Source organism: Odocoileus virginianus, chromosome 20 (assembly GCF_023699985.2).
Source record: "Odocoileus virginianus isolate 20LAN1187 ecotype Illinois chromosome 20, Ovbor_1.2, whole genome shotgun sequence".
Taxonomy (NCBI): Eukaryota; Metazoa; Chordata; class Mammalia; order Artiodactyla; family Cervidae; genus Odocoileus; species Odocoileus virginianus.
In genome coordinates, this window is record NC_069693.1 from 19,980,503 (window position 1) to 20,006,401 (window position 25,899).

The 25,899-nt window shown below is 47.2% G+C and overlaps 1 protein-coding gene across 7 annotated transcripts in view; it reads right to left on the reverse strand.

Moving 5' to 3' along the window:
• Positions 1-222: 222 nt before the first annotated feature.
• Positions 223-25,899, reverse strand: part of ZNF536 (zinc finger protein 536) — a 443,559-nt gene continuing 417,882 nt past the window's right edge. For all 7 annotated transcript variants that reach the window (XM_070451016.1, XM_070451018.1, XM_070451019.1 and 4 more), the window contains one exon: positions 223-2,478. In XM_070451016.1, the coding sequence (XP_070307117.1) occupies positions 2,234-2,478 (245 nt within the window). In that variant the 3' untranslated portion in view covers positions 223-2,233. The remainder of the gene's footprint in view (positions 2,479-25,899) is intronic.

Genomic DNA, 25,899 nt, shown 5'->3' on the forward strand with positions numbered 1-25,899 from the left:
GTTTGCATTACAAGTTACAAATGTTCTGGAGAGAAGGCCTGTGTCAGGGGGGAAATAAGGACGGTAGCACTGGACAAAATGGGATCAACGCACACGCCACAAAGAAGAGGGGATGTTCCCAGTGTCACAAACAGAATTATTGCCTGTCGCATCTGACGATGCTCAGAAGACACAAAAGGATACTGAAAGAGCGCCCAAAGTGCTAGAAATGGAATGTGGCTCTCGTTTTTTTTTTTTTTCCACTTTTTTTTCCTCTTTTTTCCTCTTTTTACTTTTTTTTTTTCTTCTTTTTTATATTTTTCTTTGCTAAGATACCAAAGGCGGGGGCAAACACACAGAAAGCAAGCGACTGGCACAGTCACCAAACACAGTAGTGCAGTTAAAATCCTAAAGCTTACTACAGTCGGAAAGTTTTCAATAACATTTCAGTCCTTTCTCTAGGATCATAGAAACAGTTGCATTAAGTTTATCAACTCGATTTAAGTAAGGCAGTGAGAACTATTCTAGAAAAACAAGAAAGCAGCTTGCTCTATGCCAGATGGGTCCACATTGTACAGTGATTGCGTTTACACTGAAACCCCGGGTGGATGTCACCCTCTCGACAGCATATGCAAACCGGATTCCTTATTAGCCTGAGATTCCTTCTGGTCTCAGGATAGCGAAGCATTTTATTTACATTGATTGCAGTTTAGTATTTTTGTAAACTGCTGTAGGCAGAGCTGAAGTTTTTAAGGCCCTGGGGTTTTATTCTGTGCTCCCAGCCTGCAAGGAAATATCGATCTTTTTTTTTAAAGTCTGAATAATTTTGTCTTAGAAGAAGTTAATACTTCAGTACTTCTCCACCGTCACAAGCAACAGCACCAATTTCGTGTCACTCAAAGGAAATATGTTAAGAGGCTGAACTCTGACGCCACACTAGCAGATTCAAGAATAAACCCTTAACTAGTCTTCATAAATTGTTAAAAAAATGAGTCAAGTGTTTCATTATTGGCCCTCCAAATCTCCCTCTGGGTGGTGCAGAACTTGATAAATTTGGAGTATCCAATCAGTAGAAAATCTAAAATCTACAAAAATATAGAACACATTTGTTTTACAAAAACAGACATTTTAACTTAAACAGTTTTCTTCATTAGTGATAGAGAGCAGGATGTTTAGATTCATATTTTAATACAAGCTATTTCATAAGAGCTTGCTGGAGAAGAAAATCTTGCTTCATGTCTATGACACTTACAAAAACTAACAGATGAAAAAAATCTGATAATAAGGACTGGAGCAGCCTTCATTCAAGTAACATTTTACAAATCATAATAAAAACAATCTTTCTACTATTACGTAAATTTCCATTCTTCCCCAGCACCTTCTGTGAGTAGGGTGGGCTAGTTCTAAGCATTTGATATCATATCTCCCTATTTTTTTAATTAGCAACCTTCTTGTAAATTCCTCCAAAAATTAAAGGAAAAAAAAAAAACACAACCGAGAAAAAGCATTTCCCTCTATACTGCAATTTGATCTAAAAAAAGGAATTACTCATCAAACCTGCAATGGACATTTGTCTGCAGACACTTCCTGACCATTGATTCATTTGGCTGTGGATTTTTTTTAAATGCACATTGAAGACGGCAAGCCTCTGCAGAGCTGGTCTGCCCTGGCGCTGGCTGCGGGCCGGCTAAGATTTCTCCACGAGAGCAGTTACGACACCACGTGAATTGATTTTCTCTGCAGTGACCGCTCCAGTCTGACTGGCACCGCGACTGCCTCCCAACACATCCCATTAGGGTGCGAGGCAGATGACAGCAGCTGGTGTCAGATTATAGAGGTGTTTTCAACAATGAAAACACAGCCCCTCCATCTTCAAGGCAACACTAAATCATTTAGATGGCATCGTTTTGCAGTTAAGAGCTTGATTTTTGGACATAGGCGACTCTAGCGTTGGAAGGGCCCCCCAGCTTTCTTGAGCTCGGAGGACACCAAGCATTTCTGAAATCCCTTTTCTCCCACCTGCATTGTTTGGAAGTACTTGTTGCCGGGTAACAGTTTAGCAGCCATTTTCAAGGGCTGGGGATTTTTTTTTTTAATATATATATAGATATCTTTTTAAAATTTTTAAATGTTCTATACACTAGTGGGGGTTGCACATGATTTTTCCCCTTGGAATGCAGTTAGCAAACTCTTTTACCAGATGCATAATCTGAAAACTGTGTAAAATAATATTGCAATCTCCGAATTGGTTGGCTCAGTTGCGCTCCTCCTGGGCCTTGCTGCCTTCCTCCGTTAACTCCGCTGAGCTCCCCGCCTTGACAGCTGCGGGGTCTTCGAAATTCCCAGAAGCCTCTGAGTCGACTCTGGAGCGCTTGAACCTGCGGTCGGGGTATTGGCTGTTGTCAAAAGGCATGCGATGGACACAGAGGACGTGGGTCTTCAGATTTCCCTTCTGAGAGGCACTGTAGGGACAATAGCGGCACTGGAAAGGCCTGTGACCTACGGGCAGAAAGAGTGGCCGGTCAGTTCTGCTGCGTTACCCCTCCCCAGCTCCCAGCATCCAAAGGACCATGATCATTAGTACCAGTGCAATATCAGCAGTGTTAGCTCCTTGCAAAGGTCAAATGGCAAAGAATAAAGATGCAGCCAATATATCTATTTGGATAAGTAATAACTTACTTGGATAAATAATAAGCTGCAGTTTAGTTGCTAAGTCATGTCTGACTCTTCTGTGACCCCGTGGACTGTATAGCCCACCAGGCTCCTCTGTCCATGGGATTCTCCAGGAAGAATATTGGAACAGGTTGCCATTTCCTTCTCCAGGGGATCTTCCCAACCCAGGGATTGAACCCATGTCTCCTGCATTAGCAGGTGGCTTCTTTACTGCTGAGCCTTCAGGGAAGCCTCAAACAATAAGTTACCAAATAATAATAATAATAACTTGGACAAGGATTTAAAAGATCTTTCCATCCTAGCCAGGGTTTTTAATTCAGCCTTTTTAGGTGAGAGAAAAGAAAGTTCCAACACCTGGAAATTCTTTTATAAAAGTAAGATAGCAAGGATTTTAGACTTTGCAGGCCAAGATCAAAGATATGACGTAGATACTTATATAACAAGAGAGGAAATAAATTTCCAACTTTTTGTTGATGAAATTCAAAACTTTATTTATGGACACTGAAATTTGAATTTTATATAATTTTCATATGTGATGAAATATTATTCTTGTTGGGCTTTTTCTTCCAACCATTTAAAAATGTAAAAACCATTCTTAGCTCCACAGGCTGTATGAGAACAGACAGGAGGTGGATTTGAGCCCTGGACTAGACTTTGTGACCCTCAGTTCAGTTCACTTCAGTTCAGTCGCTCAGTTGTGTCCTACTCTTTGCGACCCCATGAATCGCAGCACGCCAGGCCTCCCTGTCCATCACAAACTCCCGGAGTTTACTCAAACTCTGCACAAAAAAACCCATAAATCCCTCCATCTGGGATTCTGACTCAGATCTCCAAGCCAATTCACTTCCTCATGTCCCCACCAACTCTACTGATAAGCAAGTCAAGCATGACCAGAAAGTGTGTTTGGGGTGAGAGGGATGGTCCCTAAGCCTTGTTCTTCGGTGGAGTGGAAGTGCCAAGCTGGAGGAATTTGGAAGCTCTGTTTCAAGAGGAGGCAGCAGAAAGTCTCAGACAAGAACTGGGACACTCAGATAATTAAGGCCAGCCTAGTTTTAAAGAAGTTCAATTTTGAATGGTGATGCCCGGAATCAAACTTCTCTAGAAAGGCTGTAAATAAGAACAGAAGATGGATTCTTGTGAAAAATCCACCTGCTCCTTCAGGCTTCATTTCTCTGTTCTGATGCACCACAGACATGCACACATCTCTGCTATCTTTAGGAACCAGTAAAGCATCTAGTTTGGGAAGTTATAATGGGACAATGCATTTTGCCCAATGCTGGGAAGCTGTGGCTGTGCCATTCCTGGAAGTCCATGAGTGCTGTCCCACCCAGCACCCAGAGAGGTCAAGACCCAGCGCTGGGTTTCATTTGCTAAGGAAAATAAACAAGCAAATAAATGGGCTCAATTGTTTACCCCAGAAAACATCTGAACAGCATATTCATCACTTTTTCTAGAGCATAATAGCAGAAGTCCTGGGTAACTACTTAGCAAAGCAGTCTTGTTTTTGAGAAACTGGAGAGCAACCAAATGTTTGCAACTGAAATTCATTTCCTCACCAAATTGCACACAGTGCTAGATTCTTGCTCCTTTCTTAGTGGGCTTCGGGAATTAGCTCTCTCCATCTTCCCTTCTAGCCAGTTGGTCCCCAGGTCAAATCCGTTCTACCTGTTGAATCTTTCTACTTCCCATACTCCCGTTCTGCGCCTGGTCCAGTGTACACCAGCTCATGCTAGACTATGAACATGGCAGCCTGCAGGAGAGCTTCCTGCTTCCCGTTTCCCCACTTCCTGCCCGTCCTCCCCAGGTATACCAGAGTGAGTACCTAAAGCAGAAGCTCAGCTCTGAGTTCCCTGTCCAAATCTTTAATGACCACCTATCCCCCTGCCTTTACAGCTCAGCCCAAACACCTCTCCTGTCTCCGGGAGCCTCCCCTGTTTGCCCACCCCAAACCAAACCACTAGATGGTCTCTGCAGACGGGCTTCATTCTGCAGGGTCCCTATGCTCTGACTGTGCTACCTACTCCCTGAGACATCACTTCTGTTCTCTGCAGACCCAAAGCCCATTCTCCTTTCAAGACTCTGTTTTGTGTGGCTGTGGTATGTGTGCGTTGGCCGCCAGGATAGACTGTGAGTTCCTGAGGCAGGAAGCATAGCCATCTTAATATAGCTGGTGCCAAGTTCTCTGCTTGGCACAGAACAAGCAGGTATGAACTGTTTGCAGGGATTGCATTATTATTTTACTGTTTCCCCTTGCCTTTTTTTTTTGAAGGAATTACAAATTTTCAGATAGAGTTTTCTCTTCTTTTGTTTCTATTGTTGTACCTAATGTGAGACTGAATTTGGTCAACTTTCCTACTTGCATAAGTCCATGGAATGGATCACACTTGCTCTTGGCCCTTCTACATGGCTTACCACAGCAAGAAGAGCACAGACTATCAGAAGGAGGGGCCTGGACCACAGTTATCAAGTAAGAGAAGGATTTGTGGGTACAATTTGTCTCCTGCCTTCCTGCTATCCAACCCCACCCTTAGGGCTTGGTCACCCCCTCATATAGATGACAGGGAAGACTCTGGGTTGGTGCAGAAGGAGAACTGAGACTCTGTTTCTAGTGGACTTAGGATATTTGTGAATAGTGTGCATGGCCCTACTTTTATTATGTTGGAGTTAAAGCATAGACTGAAGGGAAGAATCATGCTGTTGATCAATGGTGGTGGTGTAGGAAAAGTCATGCCCATTCTCCCCACCATAATCATGGATCTTCGTCAGCGCTAAGTTGGGCAGCAGTGAGTTTCCAACAGATCCCAAGGCTCAACCATCCAACTCATGAAGTCATCATCCCTGTGGACGTGAAGTTATGTCCAGGGCTCAGTGAGGTGGTTTGAGGTTTTCTGATAGGGCAGCTCTTGAGTGGAAGAAAGAAGGAAGCACGGTCCAAGTCTGCAGCTGGAGGCATAGGAACCAACTCAAGTTCATTCAGAGAACCTGAGAGAAGAGTTGAGACTTCCCTCAGGAAGCCTAAGAAACCTTTTTAAAGTTTTGTCCAAAGCTTCTCATAAATGGACTATATCTTCTGGGTTCCCATCAAGGGCAGCTCTGCCACAGTTCACAAAGGAAAGGTGATGCTATCCTAATTACCATGGCTCAGATAAAGCTGGGGCTAACTCATCAATTCACTTATTTTATGGCAATAAGTTACTGATGGGGAAAATCATCATGACAAGACTTTGGAGCTAAAAACTCCAAATAATAATTAAAAATAAATAAATAAAATCAAAACTCTCGGCACCATAATCCAAAGAGGCTTGCAGAACCATGAAGCAAATGACCAAACCATGGTTTTGTTTAATAAATCTACTTTGGATCACCATGATTCATCGGGTTCCTACATTCTTCCACTGTTTTTCCCCATCTGTCAAAGTTGCCTATTATACTTCCTATTATTATTTCTGTATAAATCTGTGCTACAAACTTTGGAAGCCACCCTCTCTGCAAATTGTGTCACTGTGGGAACCACATGCATCTTGTCAAACCAAACAGAGAACCTCAGATATCACCTTTATTCACGATAAAAGCTTTTTTGAATTGGCCAACTTGGCATAAAGGCACTTAGTATAATTTTTTCACCAACTGATTTTAAATATTATTATTTTTATCCTATGATTATATCTGAATCTGTACCTTGGGAGAGTCAAAGATGTACAATAATTCTGGTGTATTTGGATACTTCAGTGGTCAAACCATTAGTATTGAAGTCGTTTTTATTTTAACTTCTGTGAGCTGAGAAGTTATACATAAAGGTATAATGTTATGCAGGTGTACATTTGTAGAAGGAAGTCTGTACAATATTGGAACCATGATAAGTCTTGATCTTACATTGTTCTTTGTAAATAGAAGCACTGTAGGTAGTGATAGTACCTGAAGATCCCAGAGGCCCCTGTCCCACAGGTTTTCACAAAGATGTTTGTATGTTTATCCTCATATTTGAGCTGCATGGCTTCTATGTCAAAAATATCAACCCCATAGCTCAGATGAATAACTTAAAATAGAGTTAACTTGGATGGTTTGACTTTAAAACAAATTTCAGGTGTGTATAAGGTACTCAGATCTCCTAATTCTCTAAAATTCTTATAAGAACTGTATGTTATTTTTAGGATTCACACACACACACACACACACCCTTCTAAGTGGTTTGTTGAAAGGTTCCCATGAGACTGAGGTGGAAGAAAAGTTTTGAAGAAATGAGACATCCATCCTGAGGGAAGAAGATTGTGAGGAGCCGAGTTGGGGCCAGAAGAAAGCATTGTGTTCCCCTGAGAATGGGATGTAAGTGAAAGGTTGATCCTTTGGTGATGGGAACATTTACTCCCAAGCAGAAAGCTGTTGGTATGCAAAGCACTTTTGGAAACTTGATTCATTTCCCAGTCTAGCTAAATCTGGATGAAAAGTTTCCAATTTCTCTATACCATTTGTCCATGCGAAGCCCCTGGTATTGGCACAAACTCAGTGATCTGTTACCTTTGGGTCAGAGAACACACCCTATGCTTTCAGAACAAACCCCACAGCTGGGAGCTCCACTGAAATTTCCACTGTGGTTTTCCAATACAGGTGACAGAACAAAGGGCCCACCTGAAGGCAGAGGCAGCGAGGGAGCCAGGGAAATCCAAGGGGAGCTTTCTTACTTTCCTGCTAAGGTGGGTGTGGGGCTCCAAGGAAATCAGATCCCCGGATGGAGATAGGTCAACACATCCCCTGAGGAGAAGCCCTCAGGGTGACACGCTGCAGACTTCCATCTGGCACATTTTAATGAGAAGAAAGACCAGCCATGCTGCCTGCACCACCTTGGTGTACTGGAGGCGGAGGGAGCCATTCACCTGGGTCTATAGGTGGAGATGAAGATGCCACTACTGTCCATCAATTTCTAAGAAGTAGCAAAGGCTTTAAGACCGAGTCGAGTCTAACAGCCTTTCTTGGATTGAATTTAAAAGAGTAAGGGCACCCATCCCAGTCAGCTCCCCATTTGAGGAGAATATGAACACCCTGGCCTTTCTCCAGTTCAGCCCCACAGAGAAGCACTCTGCTTTAGGGCAGCCTTTGGCCGCTCTGAGCACAGGAGATCCTTCTTGCAGAGGCCTGACCACAGAGAGCTCTCTGCTTTGCATTTTTGATTTCAGGTGTCCTCCTGCCCCACAGTGGCCAGTGTGAGTCGGACCAGGACCTTGCATTCAAAGCATAGCATCACTGCTTCGCGAGGCTGAGAGGCCACTAACACCCAAGATTCAGTTTCCCCTCTGTCTGACCTTGAACGAGCATTTGATCTCTCAAGGCTTCAGTTTCTACATCTTGGAAATGGGGGGATAATATGAATACTGACACCCTAATCCTGTTGTGAAGATCAGATGAGACAGCATGTCAAATCTGTAAATGACAAAGAGCTCCACAGATGTCAGCTGTCTGTCATCGCTGTAATTGCTGATTTCTTTGTTATCATTCTGTTCCTTATCTAAGCAAGACTGGTCAAGAGAGGCTATGCTTTGTTCTTCATCCAAAGCACTCATTCAACAAGTCTCCCCTGTGCCAGATTTGCACTAGCCTGCCTGTCCTAGGTGATCTTATCTCAGATAGTTGTGGAATAAAGCCTGAAATAGTCTCTCTTTGGGGCTCCTGTTTCTGACTGGGGGTTTGGGATCTGTAGGACCTTCAGAGTCCCAAGAAAGTAGTTGTTAGCAAGGGTATTTCCCTTGGTGAAGTTCAGCAGATGCAGGCTGGGCTGTGGTCGCAGGCCCATGTGAGAAGGATATCGTGTCTGGGGGATCCTGTTCTGGTGCAGGGCTGGCACTTTGAGGCCATGCGGTGGGGGAGATGGTCAAGGGGGTTGGGGGCCCCTAGAGCTCAGCCGGGAGGCGTAAGAGCCCCTGCGTGCATTTCCGGCCTCTTTGCCCTCAAAGCCCTTGAGCTGCTGCCTCTGACCACTGGACCGTCTCTGTTCTCCAGATGCTCTACATGCTTTATTCTCTTTCCTGCCATAGGACCTCTGCCCAATCCTGTCTCCTTCCCTCCATCTGAATGCTCCCTCCCCTGCTTCATGGAAGTGCTATAACCCCATCCTTAGCGCAGCTTCCTCAGGCCTCCCCTGATGACTCCAGACCCACTGAGTTCATCACAGCAACTCTTCTCTTCCACAGCAGAGTCCAACAAGAGTAGATCAACAAACATTGATGTTGTCTGCCCCACAAGACAGTCGGCTCCAGGACTCAGGGACTGTGGGGTTTTGCTTTTGCTCTGGTTTTTGTTTTTTGGGGGGTTTTCTGATTGTTGATATTTCTTACCACCTAGTAGAGACTTCAGGATGTTACAGATTTCCATTAGGTAGTTTTCAAGCAAAAGGACAGGTGACTGGATAGATGGATGGATGGATGGATGAAGGAAGGAAAGAGGGAGGCAGCCACGAGAAAAGAAGAGGAGCAGAATGCTATCCCAGGCAGAGAGACTCACCTGACCTCAGTACAGAAGCAGGAAGGCTGTGTGGGTGCAGGGATCTGCAAGCTGGTGCTTCCAGTGTGGTGGAGGTGGAGCTTCGTGGGAGCTGGGCAGGGGTGGGGTCCGTAGGACCCCTGGGGAGCTTGCACCTCACTCCAAGGGGGAAGGCTTTTCCATCTCTGCAGCAAGGCTGCTGCCCCAAAGAGCCCCCATCCCCGTCCGAAGGCAGGACCTCAGGCCCTGATGCTGTGGCCAGATGTGAGCCCTCACCATCACCCCGCTTCCCTCCACTCTATCTCTCACTTTGAGCCCATCAACATTTCCCATCACTGCCATGTGAAAAGTAAGTACATCATACGTTAATTTGTATTGTCACAGCAGCGTAGAGCCGTGGTAAAGAGCACATTCATTTTTAATCCACTATGAATAATATATAAATATGTATACAGTGTGGAGGGTCAAGAGGAGTAAGGAGAAAGCAAGCCGTACATTGTTTATAACAAAAGTGGGGAAACGAGATATTTTTCTTACTTGCTACGATGGAAATATCTGCTCTTTCCCTGTACCTGAGGAAGAAAGGAAAATGCCTGCCCTTGGGGGACCATCCATTCATTACGGATCTGCACTTGTGGGCAACTGGGTTCAGGGAAGAGCCGGGGCGGCATCCACGAGGCTTCCAGACTTTCCATGCTGGTGGTTTCTGCTCAGGTGTGTGACGGCAGAGAAAGGGGGTGAGGGAGAGGTAAGTGACCAACCTCTGGTGCTTAGTCCAGGGTGATGAGAAAACAGTCCGACACCCGTTCAGCAGAGCACGTTTACAGGAATTGCCTCAATGGTCCTAATGACTGTCAGTGGGGATATATGGTGCAGAAACATCTCCCCATTTTACGGACAAGAAAGCCAAGATTAAATAATTGTCCAAAGTCAGGTTGGCACAGCTAACTGCTTCCTGATCAGGAATTCCACCTTCAGGTTTTCTCAGAACAGACGATTAAGTCTCTACTCCCTCCTGTCACTCCCTACACACCACCTGGGAAAATTCTCTACAAGGGGGTGTCTTTGATGAGGACCCAAGGGTGCTCCAGGAGAGATTCCTCTCCTCCGTGGAGGAACGTGTACTGTAATGTGTGATATTGCACATATGTCACACGCCACACTCATTATGGACACAGGCACTGCTGTGGCCTCTGCCCATCAAAGACTGGCATTGAGCACATGGCAGGCACCAAGCCACAGGGCTTGTAAGCTCTCTGTCGGAGCGCCCATCACACAACTCCTGGGCCCCAGACCACTCCCAGGAGCACACACTGAGCACCTACTGCATGCATTAGCCTGAGAAGATTGCTGTTGGAACGATGTAGTACTTTTAGCACTGAGAAGGGGAGAAGGGCATCTATCCCACATGCCTGACACAGGCCTACCCAATACACGCTGAATGTTTGCTCACATGTCTAAAGGCTGACTTCAAGAGTTGCAACCCGCTGGAGACCCAGGTGGGAGGAGGAAGAGGCCAATCATTCATGAGGGAAGGACATCCCAGCTTTGAGCAAGGCTCCAGGTGCCAGCTGAAAGATGGCTCAGAGGTGGGGGGGACTCACAGGAGAGAAGGAACGTTCTTAAGGAAAGACACACATGCTGTTTGTCAGAGCCAGGCCTACACATGGTGACAGAGGCAGAACTCTGGACGTTGGAACAAGGGCATCCTAGGGTGGAGAGGAACAGTCCCCAGAATCACGGTTCATGCTCCATGGTCAACACAAGCAAAAGCGTCCAGAAGAAGGTCATGTAGGTAAGTGATGGAGAGGTGGCTCCCTGGCCCAGGTAAACAGTGAAGGGGCAATCTCCCTGTGTCCTCATGCTACCAAGTCACCTCTCACTCCAGGCAAGCTTTTCAGATCAACCTCACTGGTGCCTTTCATTGTTCGTTGAAATAACTGGAAAAAGACAGTGGGTAAATAAAAAGGAACATTGCTGCCATGGCTTCTAGATCAGCCCTGATCACACCCACACATACCTTGGGTGAGTGTAGACCCTTAAGAAAGCCAGAAAGCATGAGAGAACCCAGGCTGACCAAGGAAGAATCTTGGGGACCAGCAGCATCAGGCCCTGCGGCAGCCCACAGTTGACCCACCTGTGACACGCTCATTTTCCTTTCTGCAATATCCTCTCTGGCACACAGGATCATGGAGTGTTTCTAAACTACCACAGAAAGGTTTCCCACAGTCATGCTCTATGGTGCTGTCTTCTAGAAAGATCCTGGTAATGACCTAGAGAGAAGTAGCCCTCAGAGGCAGCTCACATGCACAAGGCAATGAGGCTTGGGAAGTACCAACAAGACCCCTTAATAACAGCCCTTCCCCTATTGCATCCCACCCAGAGCCCTTTGGATTCCTTGAAACTAAGGACACTTGCACTAGTGGTAAACAACACGCCTGCCAATGCAGGAGACGTAAGAGACACAGGTTTGATTCGTGGGTCGAGAAAATCCCCTGGAGGAGGGCATGGCAACCAACTCTAGTATTCTTGCATGGAGAATCCCATGGACAGAGGAATCTGCTGGGCTTCAATCCATAGGGTCACAGAGTCAGACATGACTGAAGCATACACATAGAGACCTTTGCAAACTGCATGCTAGTAGGGAAGAAAATGGCTCCACATATGGGGCCGATTTTATAAGTTGAAAACAGCCTCCCAGAGGAGGACTGTGCCCAGGGGACCTGGGAGGAATCCAGGCTAGGTGGTCCACTGGGCTGGCCTGTCGATCAGGCCTCCAAGGTGGTGCTTGCCTCCACTTGGCCCTCACCTGCTGCTCCCTCTGACTGTCTGCTGCTCTGTCTGACCCTGAAGCGGCCAACTGAGGGAGTTCCTGCCCAGGACCCCGGCCATCCTTCAAGTTTCAGCATGCTCTGAAGGAGCAAACAGATGGGTAAAAATATACAAGAACATGCACTGAGCTGATAGAAAGAGCCATTTCTCAGTAGCACATATTTCATATATATATATTTTAATTTCCCTAATTCTAAATAGGCAAGAATGGTTCTAATCAGGTATGTAATTTATGTTTTCAGTTTTCAAAAAAATATTCATCCGTCTAATCAAAGATGCTAAAACACTTTGAAATATCCTTAGTATAAATAATTTTAGGTTTTAAATTTCCTGTGATTTGGGTTTTAATTTAAAACACTATCAAAAAATATTTTACCATTTTAAAAGTGAATTTTGATCCATGTGGTAATAGACTGGAGACATCAGTGTGAACTTGTGTTTAGCTTAATATGTACAGCAGAGATGTGAGTACATGCAGGGGTTATACACACGAATATTTCCTTTTTCTCAGTGGAGAGGGCCCAGAACCCATGACATCCCAGGGGCAACAAGGACACTTAGCCCAGAACTTGACTTCTAATGCTATTCTCAAGAAAGGGAACCAGGGCTTCTTGGAGAAATGGCTAATTCTAGGGCTGGAGCAGGACATACACAGGGTGATCCTGGAGTACCTGTTCGTGCCAGAGAGTAAGGAATTGCTCCAAAGCCACAAGCTGGTGGGGGTTATCAGAGCAGCACGCAGTCCAGTGAGAGAGCCCCCAGTGGCCAGAGCTGGAACAGCTTCAGCAACAAAGTGAATGACGAAATTATAAAATAAGTACCCACAAGTCCTACTGACATAAACAAATGATTGAATCAACACCTACACGGAGGGCTTCCCTGGTGGTCCAGTGGTTGAGAATACACCTGCCGATGCAGGGGACTCACGTTAGAACCCTGGTCCGAAAAGCTTCCACATGTCGAGGGGTAACTAAGCCCATGACTACTGAGTGCCATGATCTGGAGACCATCAGCTGCAACTACTGAAGTCTGTGCACTCTAGAACTTGTGTTCCAAAACGAGAGAAGCTAGTCCAACGAGAAGCCCATGCATCGCAACTAGAGAGTATGCCCCCGGCTTGCCAGAACTAGAGAAAGCCCACGTGCAGCAGTGAAGACCCAACTAACTCAATAAATCATAAAAGATACATATTGGTGGCGGTATTGTTTAGTCGATAAATCATATCTGATGTTTCTGCGACCCCAGGGCTCCCCTGGTGCCTCAGACAGTAAAGAATCTGCCTGCAATGTAGTAGACCCCGGTTCGATTCCTGGGTCAGGAAGATCCGCTGCAGGAGGGAATAGCTACCCACTCCGGGTATTAATGCTTGGAGAATTCCATGGACAGAGGAGTCTAGCAGGCTACCATGCATGGGGTCACAAAGAGTCAGATGCAGCTGAGCAACTTTCACTTGCACTTGTCAGGGACTGTAGCCTGTATATGTCTAAATACCTACTTGGAGAACTACGAAGGCCTCACACATTCCAAACTACTTACTATATAGGTGCTCCCCCTGAAGGAGGTGGCTGAAACTCCCACTTCTTTGTGCTGGCTGCATGCTGACCTCCTGCACAGAACTGCAGTGTGGAAAGCACTTAAGAGGAATCATACAGGCAGACATCTGACAATCATGACCTCAGCCAGGTGACCAAGGTCAGGCGGAGAGCACGTGCTCTGATCTGATGGGATGAGAAGACACTTCATTTCTGTGGCTTTCCTCCCCCAAACCCGCAATCCAAGTCCACCCATGAGAAATCTCAACTGGGGAACATTCCTTACAGTATGTCTCAAATCTGGCCACGTGATCAAAAACCAGGAAATATGGAGAAACTGTCACAGCTAGGAGGCCCCTTAGGAGAGCTGACCCCTAAATGCAATGTGGTATCCTGGAATAGAAAAGGGACATTGGGTAAAAGTAAAATGTGGGCTTTACTTAATAATAGTGTATCAATACTAAGTCGTTAACTGTAACAGATGTACCCTACAAATGTTAGATGTTAGTAGGAGGAACAGCCCTACCATGATACAGTGTTCACAGACTCTGGTATGGTGTGAAGAACCTGGGTTCTTGAGCCAGACACCCAGATTCAAACCTTACCTGTCTCTACAGGTTACGTGCTCTTGGGCCAGCTATTCAAACTATCCAAGTCTCAGCTTTTTCATCCATGTAAAATGGGTGTACTCCTAATAATAGTTCACTCATTGGGTTGTGGGGATTCAAGGAGAAAAGACTTGTAAAAATGCTTAGCACAATGTGTGGCAGTTAGGAAGAGTTACATCAGTGTTTGTCAGATATGGTTTTGCATATTAAAATACTCCTTCTATTAAGTGCCTGTTATGTGAGAGTCTTGAATTGGAACTGTCATTTCAATGCCAATGCTGGAGTCAGGTGTTAGGACTCCACTTGCCAGTGAAAGACACTGAGGCTCTGAGAGGCTCCGTGTGCTTCTGGACCCACGAAGCCAGAGAGGCAGAAAACTCAGCTTGCTACCAGCTCCCTCTGAGACCGCAGCCAGGGCCACTGTCTCGCTTCCTCTCTGCAGCTTCAGATCCAAGTTCAGTTAGTATGAAAGCTGAGAAGATGAGACTGGATTCCAGGAGGTATCTACAGAAGAGACCATCTGGCAGGGATGTCAAAGTCCCCCAGACCCTTCCAGCTCAGCCCTGTCCCCTCCTCTCCCCCCCAACCCCCATCCCAGGACCTCAGAACTCAGCCTCAGGAGACCCTGCCCTTCCCTCCTGCTGACCTCACAGTGGCCCCTTCCTTAGCAACTTCATTCCCATGCTCTGGCCCACTCCATGCAGATTTTGCCTTAAATCCCCTTTATTTGTTTGCCCCTGGCTGTCTATGCGCTCAGCGAGCCACCAGCCTGCCTGGGTGGTCAGGAGAGCCAGACTGCAGCGCAGGCCTGGCCGCCAGCACTCACAGGCAACTATTGATCTGAGATCTTAAATCATTCCCCAGATTTTATGAAAGCATTTATGTTTATCATTAAATAACCTTCAAAGGGTCGATGAACTTACTTTCCTTTTTTGGAGATTTTTAGATGCGTAATATAATAATGCTCTAACAATACCCAGTGTTTGTCTCTGGGTGAGCGCACTTAATCCTGAAAGAAATGCTAGGAGAGGCCAAAGAGAGAAAACGCAAGGTGGGAGCCGGAGAATAGAGGGGCTGGCAGCTTCCCCATTGTCACACAGCAAACCTCGCCCTCTGAAACTCTTCTCTCTCCCAACATTTCCAGGAAGGGGATACTTAGAAACCACACTAACGGGGGTGATTTTAGATGGAATGGAACTGACCACTTTCAGATTAACAGCCTTAGGAAAACAACGAGTGAATCAAAGTTGGATATGCTTTTAACAAATAGCAAGTAAAATTATTAAGGTGGTACTCAAGCAATGACAAAAACAGAGGGGTTTCTAAAATATAAGGTGCCAATGCAGCATCTTCTATTCATACTTTTGATATCCACATCTTCCCCTCCTTAGGAATATTGGGCTAAAACATTTCTCTGAAGTTCCTGTGGCAATAAGGTGGATTCTAGGTGTTTGGCAGAAGCTGTAACAGCCAGCCCTGCTCCATGTGAACCCACCTCTGGCACCATCGGACTCACTGGGTCAACAGACCACCCCAGAAACAGCAAGGAGAAAGACCCAGGACCAAAAGGCAGCGGACCTGCTCTGCCCACTGCACCAGTCCCCAGATCCCCTCTGCACTTGCGTCCATCTCTGCTCTCCAGCCTTTGACGGCTTCCTGTCTCTTACCACAGCATCTTGCCTCCTCAGCCTGACTTTCCAACTTGCAACCCCATTTTACCTAATATTTATTGCCATTGCCACCAGGAATTTGCCCACCCCAACCCCCAAATCTCTTTCCAATTAGATCCCCCTAAAGCCTCAGCTCCTCCTTGAAGCCTTTCTCAGGACCCAGCTGTCAGACTCTACAGGTGCTTAGCAAAGGCCCACACAAGTAGGCATTTAACTGTATTCTGTCTGGACTGCTCACTAATGGCTTCCTGTGACTTGGGCGTGGTGGGTCTCTCCCTTCCCTTAGGGGGCTGGAGATGCCTGCCATGCACATCTCAGAATGGATATCAGAGGCTGGGAGTTGTTCCCTTTGGGCGGCTTCTTAGGAAGGGCTCGGGCATCCCTTGGGTGGGTTCCCCTCTGCCCAGCTCCACGTTCTCACCTTCATGAAGGCCTAAGGGGTACCCTGGAGTGGGCAGCCCTGACCTTAAACAGGTTGGTCCCAGTTTCTGGTCTTGTGAGGACATACTCCCACCTTGCTTTCCTCCTCCCAGCTTGGCATCCTTCCTTGGAGGACCTCCCAACAGGTGACCCTGCAGAACCCTCCCTGCACACCCGGACCATGCCCTCTTTCTTGTCCTGCCTTCCACACCAGGAAAATCCAAGTGCTCTGGGCTCTGGAGGCCCCTACGTTTCCCAGTCCCAGTTGCCACATTCCTCCCAACATCTGTGAAGGACACACAGAAGATCAACTATTTCCAGATGCACCTTGGGTCACCTTGGGTCTCTGTCTCCCAATCACGGTGTCATGAACAAGTCTGATTGCCCCCACCCCTCCTTAGCATCCTTAACCAAGCCACTTCTTGTGTGGTGCTGGGACAGTACCCCCTACCTCACTGCAGCCCCAGAGCCCAGGTGACCATGGGCCAGCTCCACAGAGTCCACCACTGCTCTGGATATACATGCTTTCGCCCTCCTCAGAAGTCACAAGGAGGAGGCACACACATTTTTCTTAAGTTTTTCTTTATTCTTAGCTTTCTATGTCCTTGGTTTCTCCAGTGAATTTTTTTTTTCCTACCTCATGCCATGTGGGATCTTAGTTCCCCAACCAGGGATCGAACCCATGCCCCCTGCATTGGAAGCATGAAATCTTAACCACTGGATGGCCAGGGAAGCCCCATATTTTTATTATTTTGTCCCCAGTGCTATTTTAAAAAGATTTAAGGTATTGCCAATGTTTCAGAACAAAGAGATTTCATGTAAAAACACGGATTTCCAGTTTATCTTGAAAAGGTCTGGCAAGATCTTCCCAGAGGCAGACACCTGCCTGGCACCGGGACCCCAGTTCTCAACCCCTGAGAACTGAGAGTCTAACAACTGGTGCTTCACCTCCTTCGGGTGGGGCGGGTCACTGGGTGAAGTCTTCCTGTGGTTTTTCACGTGGCAGATAAATTGCATTCCTATACACACCCAGTGAAATAAACGAGTGGGTGGTCTCTGCTGGTTAATCATTTCCTGTTTTCCATTGTGTCCCTTAAGATGAGCACATCAACCCTTAATTGTAGGCTGTTTCATTATACAATTTGAATATGGGGGGGGGGCAATGTTGTAACTTGGCCTGTGCCAAGGATGTGGTGTGCACAGTTTCACACTGGAAAAGACGTGGAGGGAGGGGGGCAAACCCACAAAGTCACCCAGCACAGAACACTGTAAGTTTATAGACAGCAAATCCACTACAAGCTGGTATCCAGGGTTATCTGTGGCCAATTCACCACCCACTCTCCCCACTCTCATCTTCTGTAAACACAGTACATTTTGGGGGGGTGGGGAGGGCTCACATGGTTTGGGGGAGGGGGCCAGGAAGGCTCATGTGGATTGTGGGAAGATCTCACCAGAAACAGTGTAGCAGGACCAGTTATATTCCATCAAATTTCAGGGCTGTTGTATCGTATTAATGTGAGTTTATGTGAGAGACAGAATCGCACATTCCTCTTTCATAAAAGAATCAGACACCCACTATCCATACCCACAGTATATATCCATATAGATGGGCACAGTGAATATATTTTAAATAGCTACATTTTATCATGCCCAATTCAACAAATTGGTACCGTGAACAATGGAAAATTTAACAAACTAAAAAGGGGAAATGGAAACATAAACTTTTCAACGTTCAACGCTCTCCGAGTGCCACTAATGTTGTCACATGCCAAAAATAAAATTAAATAAATAAAGCACAGGAGAGAGGTGGCTTTTCCTGTGAAGTCACAAAGGAAACGGTACTCTTTTCTTCCTTTTTTTTTTCCCCCTATAAAAGGCTCTCTCTCAAATCAAAGGTGTCAGACTTTGCTTTCTCTGGCTGGCATGATCCAGAATACGGCTGAGGAATGACAGATGTCGGCACCCAGCTGCAATGAAGCATGCTAAAGTTTCCGTCTAATCCACTTATTTCTCTGTAGTCACGTAAACCAAAACAAATGGGCAGGGCTTTACATTAGGAAGAAGCCCCACAGCCGCAGGACTTTGTTGCATAATGCAGTCGACACGCCATCTTGGTATCATTTTCCCTCCGCAGGGAAGGCGCCTTGCGGTGAGAACCGCTCGGAAGTGTGGCCCCCAAAGTGTCACTCATGCCCCTTTCACCCCGGGAGGGACAGGGTTTCCTCGGGAGAGGGAAGTTCAGGGGGAGAAGGGGGCGTCCGCTTGAAGGGAGGCCCTCCCGGGACCCAGGGCCAGGACCCACGTGCGCGCACACTCACACACCAACACGCTCCCGGGTTTTCTGAGCTGCTAAACTAAGACGATCCGTTTAATCACCAGCACCATCGTTTTCAACTACTTGAATAAATCCAGAGGAATTATACCCGGAGCCCGTGTGTAATTAAAGTGAGGGTTGTTAGACTCTTCATTTAATAAAACACTTGAAAAGAAAAGCCCTTGTAGGTTTAGCAATGCCACGGGGAGCGGAGGGTAAGTGAGCTCGGCGCGCCAGGCGCCAGCCCTGCCTCCCTCCAGCCTGCGGAGCGACCACCTCCTGAACCGGCTCCCTGCTCCGTCTTGTAAGGAGCGGGGCCAGGATCAGGAGTCGTGGGGCTCTGTCACCGCCAGCAGTCCCAACAGCTGCGAAGCCCTCTTTCAGCACAAGTCACAAGAAAAGATGTGACGGATTTCGCCCATGGCAGAATGGCGTTCCGTTTCTGGCCCTTCAGGCAAAAACAGTAAAGGCAAAGAGGAAAATTTGAGATTTCCCCCCTTCAACTTCCCACAACAACCTCAGCAAAACCACATGACTCGCCTTCTACAATCCCTGGTGTGTTCACTGCTACTTTGGCAGGAAATCAGAATTACTGTTATATAAATTCCATCTGATGCCAGAGCGACCATCTGTGAGTAAAACTGCTTCACCTACGTCTGCCTGCAAAGCCACTCTCCTAGAGACAAGGGAGAAGGGGAAAAAAATTTGATTAATTTGCAGAATGCTTGTGATTTGCTCATATATTATTATAACTGCTCATCAGCACATGACAAATTCCCAGCCCTCGGTGCAGGCTCCCGTTCGGTTTCAGCAGTTTCTTGCGTCGGCACCTGACAGACTGCAGGGCCTCTAATGACTTTCAGATGCTTACAAACAGTAATTCTATCTTCAGAATAAAAAAGAAAAATCCGTAGGAAGAAAAGAGGAGCGAGTTCGTCTATTTCATTTCCTTCCTGTAGATCAACATGATTTAACTCTTAAGGGCGGCCGCAGCTCCAAGATGGGGCCTCCCAGGCCCCACCACGGCCGCCTGCGGAGACAAAGACCCCTGTTGCCCCGGCTCCAGCTCCCGGGGAAGGTGGGGGCTCAGCCCCGCTGGGCGCGCCCCAGCGCCCGGCGCCTCAGCCTGGCTCTCCCTCTGCCTTCTCCCTGTGGTCAGTGGAGTCCCTTTCATTTGTCCACTTCTAATACCCTAATAACCTCTCGCGTTCTCTGCAAACACATCTGCCTCCTAACTGCACTTGGATTTCTGGTGTTCCCCCCTCCCCTTTGCTTTTAAAACTCTGATTATGCCTTCTGAAGCCCTGCCTCTGTGCTTGATTGCCTGTTTTAGATTAGAGATTTTAGCAAGGAGACAAAGACTTCAGAATGCACATCAGTCCCACATATGAGGACCCACAGAAGGAAAAGCGATAAAACGCGATACACCATCTGTCCACAAACAATAACCTGCGTGTGTGGAGGCTCACAAATTATTTAGCATACAACCTTCCCAAATTAAGGGAGCCTTGAAACAGAGCAAAGTCTGGGAGTGAGACCCTCTTTGATGTCCTTTGGTATTTCCCACCCCACACCCCCCTACCTCCAAATTGATTGCTAACAGTTGAGGAATGTCTCGGTGACAAGAAGATCTTTATTGTCAAGATCTCCCTATTACACGTGGCCTGGGACATGGACAGGGGCCGGCTCATCCCAGCCACAGACCTTCTGGGACAATCAGACCAGACGCAGAGTCTGTCTCTTTCAGACGTGTCTGTAGGGGGCTGGGCCTCCAGGGAGGAAGAAGTGGTCTCCAGAGGAGATCCCACTCTTAACACAGAGCGATCCTGATCGTTTCTGCCTGTTCCACAAACTGGTCAGCTGGTTGGTTCACTGTGAGAAGATATTCTAGATTTTGTTCTGGAGGGATTTAGGCTACACGCAAATGGGATCTCCCTCCCCACCTCTCCGAGAGACATGTTCTTCCACCCTTCCTCACTCAGACGGTTCTGAGCAACCACACTGACCCCAGGCCATAAATTCCTCATAATAATTAGCCAGTATCTTTACTCACACTACAGAATTCCTTCTAAAATGATTGACTAAACTGGAAGGGAAAGAAGGACCAAGCATCACTTTTAAAAAAAAAAAAAAAAGGTAGTTTTTGTTTCTAGCAGGTGCATTTTATCAGATACTCTTTGCCCTTTTTAAAGCCTGGGATCACTGATGGCATGCACGGGCTTTATCATTACATTTAATAGGCCTCACACAGCCCAATGAGTAGGTCCTCTCATTTCACAGGTGTAGAAACCAAGATGTGAAAGCAATCAGTGATGTGCCCAGGTGAAGTAGGAAATAGGCGCCTAGTGTTTGAAACCAAGTGGTCCAACTCCAGACCCCTCTTCTTTAAACCATCAAAGATCCTGGCTTAAGGATGAGACTGGAGAGGAAGCCATTTGGTGTCAATGATCCAACGGAATAGTTTATATGATTATTAGTAAACAACCAAACATTTACTTTACAAATTGAAGCTTTTCCTGAGCCTCAAAATAGATGCGTCATTAAGACTGGAGCTGAATTGGATCTAAATGTGGCTTCGTTACCAAATTCATCTTAAGTTTAATTATCTAGGTTCTAGTCCCTTCCCCTGAACTTCCTCTCTGGAGTCCCCTACCTGCTCCAGGGGCCCTGACCTCTCCTCAGTGGCAGGACTTGGTCCACGTGTGGACTGTCTTCCCTGCTCAGAGGCTCCCTGAGGACAGTGGCCCAGCCTTATTGGTATCTATCTCCATCCCATCTCTGACAAAACCCTGCACACAGTAGGTAGCTGGTAAATAAGTACCTCTGGTTGGCTTTCTGGAGATGCCTCAAGATGTCCACCACCACAGGGCTCTGAATTGTAGCATGTTTCCCAGACTCCTCTAACCTGATATCAATTAAGACAGTGTTTACACACACAGCTTGGCTGAAATTAAGAGGGGGGTGGTGGTGTGCAAGGAAGGAAGCAGGGGAATCTCACTTGCATTCAAACAACCAGATGTTTATTTTATTTTTTAAAATACATGATGCCAAACGACAAGCCACAGTGGAATTTTCACTTTCTGGTCTTGAGCAGGAAATCCTCATTCTGTATCTTGCAGCCCCAACTAACGAGCATGTGTGCCCATTTTTCTTCCCACCATCACTGACGTGCATCACTCTTTGTGACTGGCTGAGAAACTCCACGCCCACCAACCACGTTTTGCATGGGGAAGTCAGGGCTACAGGTGACCCCAACAGCTCCTGCTTGTCACTCCAAGCACAGTCCATCCACGCACCATCCCAAGGCCCTGGCTGTCTTCCTTTTAGAGGAAATCTCCAAATTTCTATTTCCTGTCTGATGACCACCTTGTCCCAATAACCACAGCCAATCTGAAAGCCTACCCAAAGAACTGAGCTTCCAAACAACCCCCCTCCAAAAATGACTCAGAAAACCAGAAAAGGAAGGAGAAAATGAGGGTCTCCTAAAGGGAGCGGTTTCTGGTTGGGGGGTAAGTTGCCCCTCATGCTTCCACCCCCTCCCCCACTCACACACACACATACACACACATGCTCTTGGTGTCTTAGCACTAACGATGTGTCGGAGATGGTACAAGGATCATTATCTCGCTGAATCCTCAAAATGATGGGATGGTATCAAGCAGTCAGTTAAAGCCCAGACTTGCTGCAAACACATGCAGACGGGGTAGAAGAACTAGCCAAGCCAGACATGGCATGCAGGCAGCCTGACCCCAGCACTTAGCTGCCTGGCCTTTGAGCGACAAGCTCCCCACAGCTGCAAGCCTCCATTTCTTCATCTGTCAGAGGGGCTCACCTGACGGTGGCAAGGTCCACCTGGTGATACCCACCCAGAGTTTAGCACAGACGTGCCGTGCCGGCTGCTGTGACCGGAAATGTCAGCTGCTGATCCTTGGCAGAGCCCAGGTCCCTGAAGTTTCTGTCTGCCTTCCCTCCAGCCCGTGTCCCCTGGGATGACACATCTCCAGCAGAAGGTGGCTGGAGGTGGGGCGGCCGGGGCTGTGCAGTGCCCTCATGACCTGCTCTTAGCCCCAGCACTGGGGGTTCCCTGGGACCCCACTGGCCCTAGAAACACCGTCAGTCCACTCCCTCTAAGGAATGCACTTCTCTTAAATGAAATACTGCAGTCCATCAGGATGAAGTGAGGGTTTCAGAAGCTGCAGTAAGAAAATTAAAGAGACTAAGTCAGAGCATTTTATGCACGTGGGATAACTGCCTTTTGATATAGCTTTTTACTACACATTTGGTATTATGGATCCATAACAGATAAAAGTGTATCGTGGAATATATAAAAGTGCCAACAATTGTCAATATGCATTCACACGCCGTAGTAAGAATATTCTATAAAATACTCTCAAAATATGATGGATGTGCGTAACTGAGTGATGCCGCTAATGAAAACTTGGAGAAAGTACATCTTAAGCCCCGAGGAGGCTTATGAGACACAACAGCCCGAACTCAGCTGACATTTAAAAAAGTCCCTTGATACTCAGAACAAAGAGTCCTCAAGCATACACTTTCCCCATAGCAAGGACTCAAAACACACAGAAAAATGAAATAAATAAAATCTGAAGTCTAGGCTCTGGTGACAGGAAGGAGCACTCCGGGTAGCTGAGAGGTAACCCACAGCAGACGCGGACCTTGGTTCTCTGGACACACGCGAGGTCCCCGTGCAGACAGGCATGGGGGGTGAGCGGGGGCTGAAGCGGCGTGGGCTCAGCCTGACCATCTGTGAGCTACATGTCTGTGGGCATCTACTCCTCGGGACGAATTTTATGCTCCAGCTTCGTTGTTTTGCTGCCTTCACTTTTCCTGGCAGCCATAAACACATTGTTATGCTCTCAAAAATAAATAAATAAATAAAGTAAAACATTACCAGCTTCCTATACACATAATAAAATCAATCTTCTGCCTCTAGTACATTAAATGAAATAGCATGTCCCCAGAAAATACATAATAGTCAGTGTCTACAAGAATCATGCAAATAAAAGTAAAAATAAAAATCCAAAGGTCAGAATAAAGCACTAAGCCTATCCTACAAAAATACAGATAAATATTTGCATGCATTCTACATAGCCTGTGTCCTGAAAATGCCTCTATCAAGATGTATTCTAGAATTCCTAATCTATGGCGCCTATTTTCTGATAGTTTGTTTATGAAGTCACTCTTCCTATTTCCCCAAGATATAGACATTACACACAGCGACAGTAAATAGACCTTTTTAATTGAGCTGATAGGTTGAAAGTGAACGTGTCCTTGAATTTACACTGAAAGATAGACAGTGATTATAAGAAGGGATTTAGCCACCGACTTCCCTTTTGTATGACAAGGATTTTATCAACAGACATATTTAAGTAAATAGTGCCAAATAAGGTGAACTCTGCATTAAAGGACAGATTCAGCTGTGGGCTGCTACATGCCCCTGGCCGCCCTGCCCTTCTCAGGGAGAAGGGAGCCAGCCAGCGAGAGCTCAAATTCATCAAAGTTCAGATGTGACTGGCTTCTCGCAGGCTGAGTGTGGGAATGTGGCAATCTGCAATTTATTTAATTTTAATTCAATTTTGTTTCACATCCTGTTTTGCAAGTCAGCAAGATGGGCTAGGTTTGCCAAAAAGGGGGTGAAATAAGGAAGGGAAGGCAGTTCCCCGCGGGCATGTATTAGCAGCCCAGTGTTTGCCTGGCCGGCCTGGGAGCCTCTCTCGGCACTGGCTGCTCCGTGCAACGCCGGGAGCCTGTCTTGCCCACAGTAGCACAGTCTCACTATCTCCCCGCTGAAGGGCCTATTTGTCTGCTTTAAGTGAAATCACTCAATTCTCAAAAGTCAGTGGAGGACTTTAGAAGGGGGAGGGTTCGGATAGGCTACTCCAAATAAGTTCCATTAATCAAAAGACACAGTGTAATGTAACTAATATTTTACAATTAGGGGAGACAAGATGGAACTAAAAGCCATCTATCTCTCTTATACCACATGATCATCGATTCATAATCGGAGACTGAGAGTTGCACAAAGATGCATTTACTGGATGGGGGGAGCGGGGGGAGGGCCGGCCTGAGCCGAGATAATGAACACGATGAGAGAGCGCGACGCTGAAGGCTGAGGAGAGATGACAGAGAGGCTCAATGCTGACGGATGACATGAAGACGCGCAGGTATCTGACAGACCGCGAGCTTCGCTCCCTCCCCAGCGTTATGATCCTCTATTATCCCCGGCGACGGAGTCAGAGGGGAGAGGGGTGGCCCGGCCCAGGTGAGCATCACTTTGTGGGTTTCCATTGTCGGTGCCCCTGGGCGCAAGAGGATGAAGGGGACGCTGGCTCCATCTGTTTTGTAATAAAATTCCTAAATCTTCAAAGCGAATCATTTTTTTTCTTTCACTGCCACCTTCAGGAAAAATTAAAAAAAAAAAAAGAGTTGGCCCTTTCCAAAAAAGGGGGGGCAGTCCCTGGGAGTTGGGGGCTGCTGGCTACTGCTGAAGAGTTGGCTAGAGATAGCTCCCCCTCCCAGCGACCCTCCCCGGGACTGGGAGGGCTCTCGAGGCTGCAGGAGCAGCGAGGCAGAGCCAGAGACAGGAGAGGAGGGGAGGGGAGGTCGGTGGGCCCCAGCACTGGCCCGGGGACAGGGTTCTGAGCCCCACCAGGGAGGAACTTCCTCCTCTGGCCTTCGCCCCATGACGCAGGAGCCCGGCCCGGGGTCAGGATCCTGACCCACCCGCCTCTACCTGCCCCATTATTTGCTTGTAAAGATACAGATGGCCTCACGCAAATGCTCATGTAGCGTGTCTTCCGAACAAAGAAAAACAAATGATGTTCCGGGCGGCAGAGTAACTTGGGAACTCAGCAAGATGGCAGGACAGCACCGTGGGGGCTGGGGGCGGGCGGCAGGGCGCCTGCGGGGGATGGAGGTCAGGGCGGCCCTGGAGGGGCCCAGGCCCCACCCCCTGGGCGGCACTTTGCGCGGGACCCCTTCTTTAACGCCCGATACCATCACGACCAATTATGTAATATGGACAAATCCCAGACTGAAGCTAGAGGCCCAGAGAAGCCGTGACTCGTTTTCACTATTTATTTTTTTAAACCTCACTTGGCTACTGCACATGCCCCCTGCCTTCCCCTCTCCAGGCGGCCCCCGCTTCCTCGCTCCCTCGATGTGGCCTCCACCCTGCTCCAAGTGCCGCTTGCAAGGAGCCAAACCGGATGGAGATCCTAGCGTTTGATTTCCCCACAAATCAGCGGGGATTCTCGTGTATACGAGCCTGTGCGTACACACCAGACACACACAAATAAAAACACTCCCCAGTCATAAGAGCCCCCAGATGTCTGGGCGTCTCTGCGCAACTGGCGTCTCCAGCAGCTCTGACAGGGCGA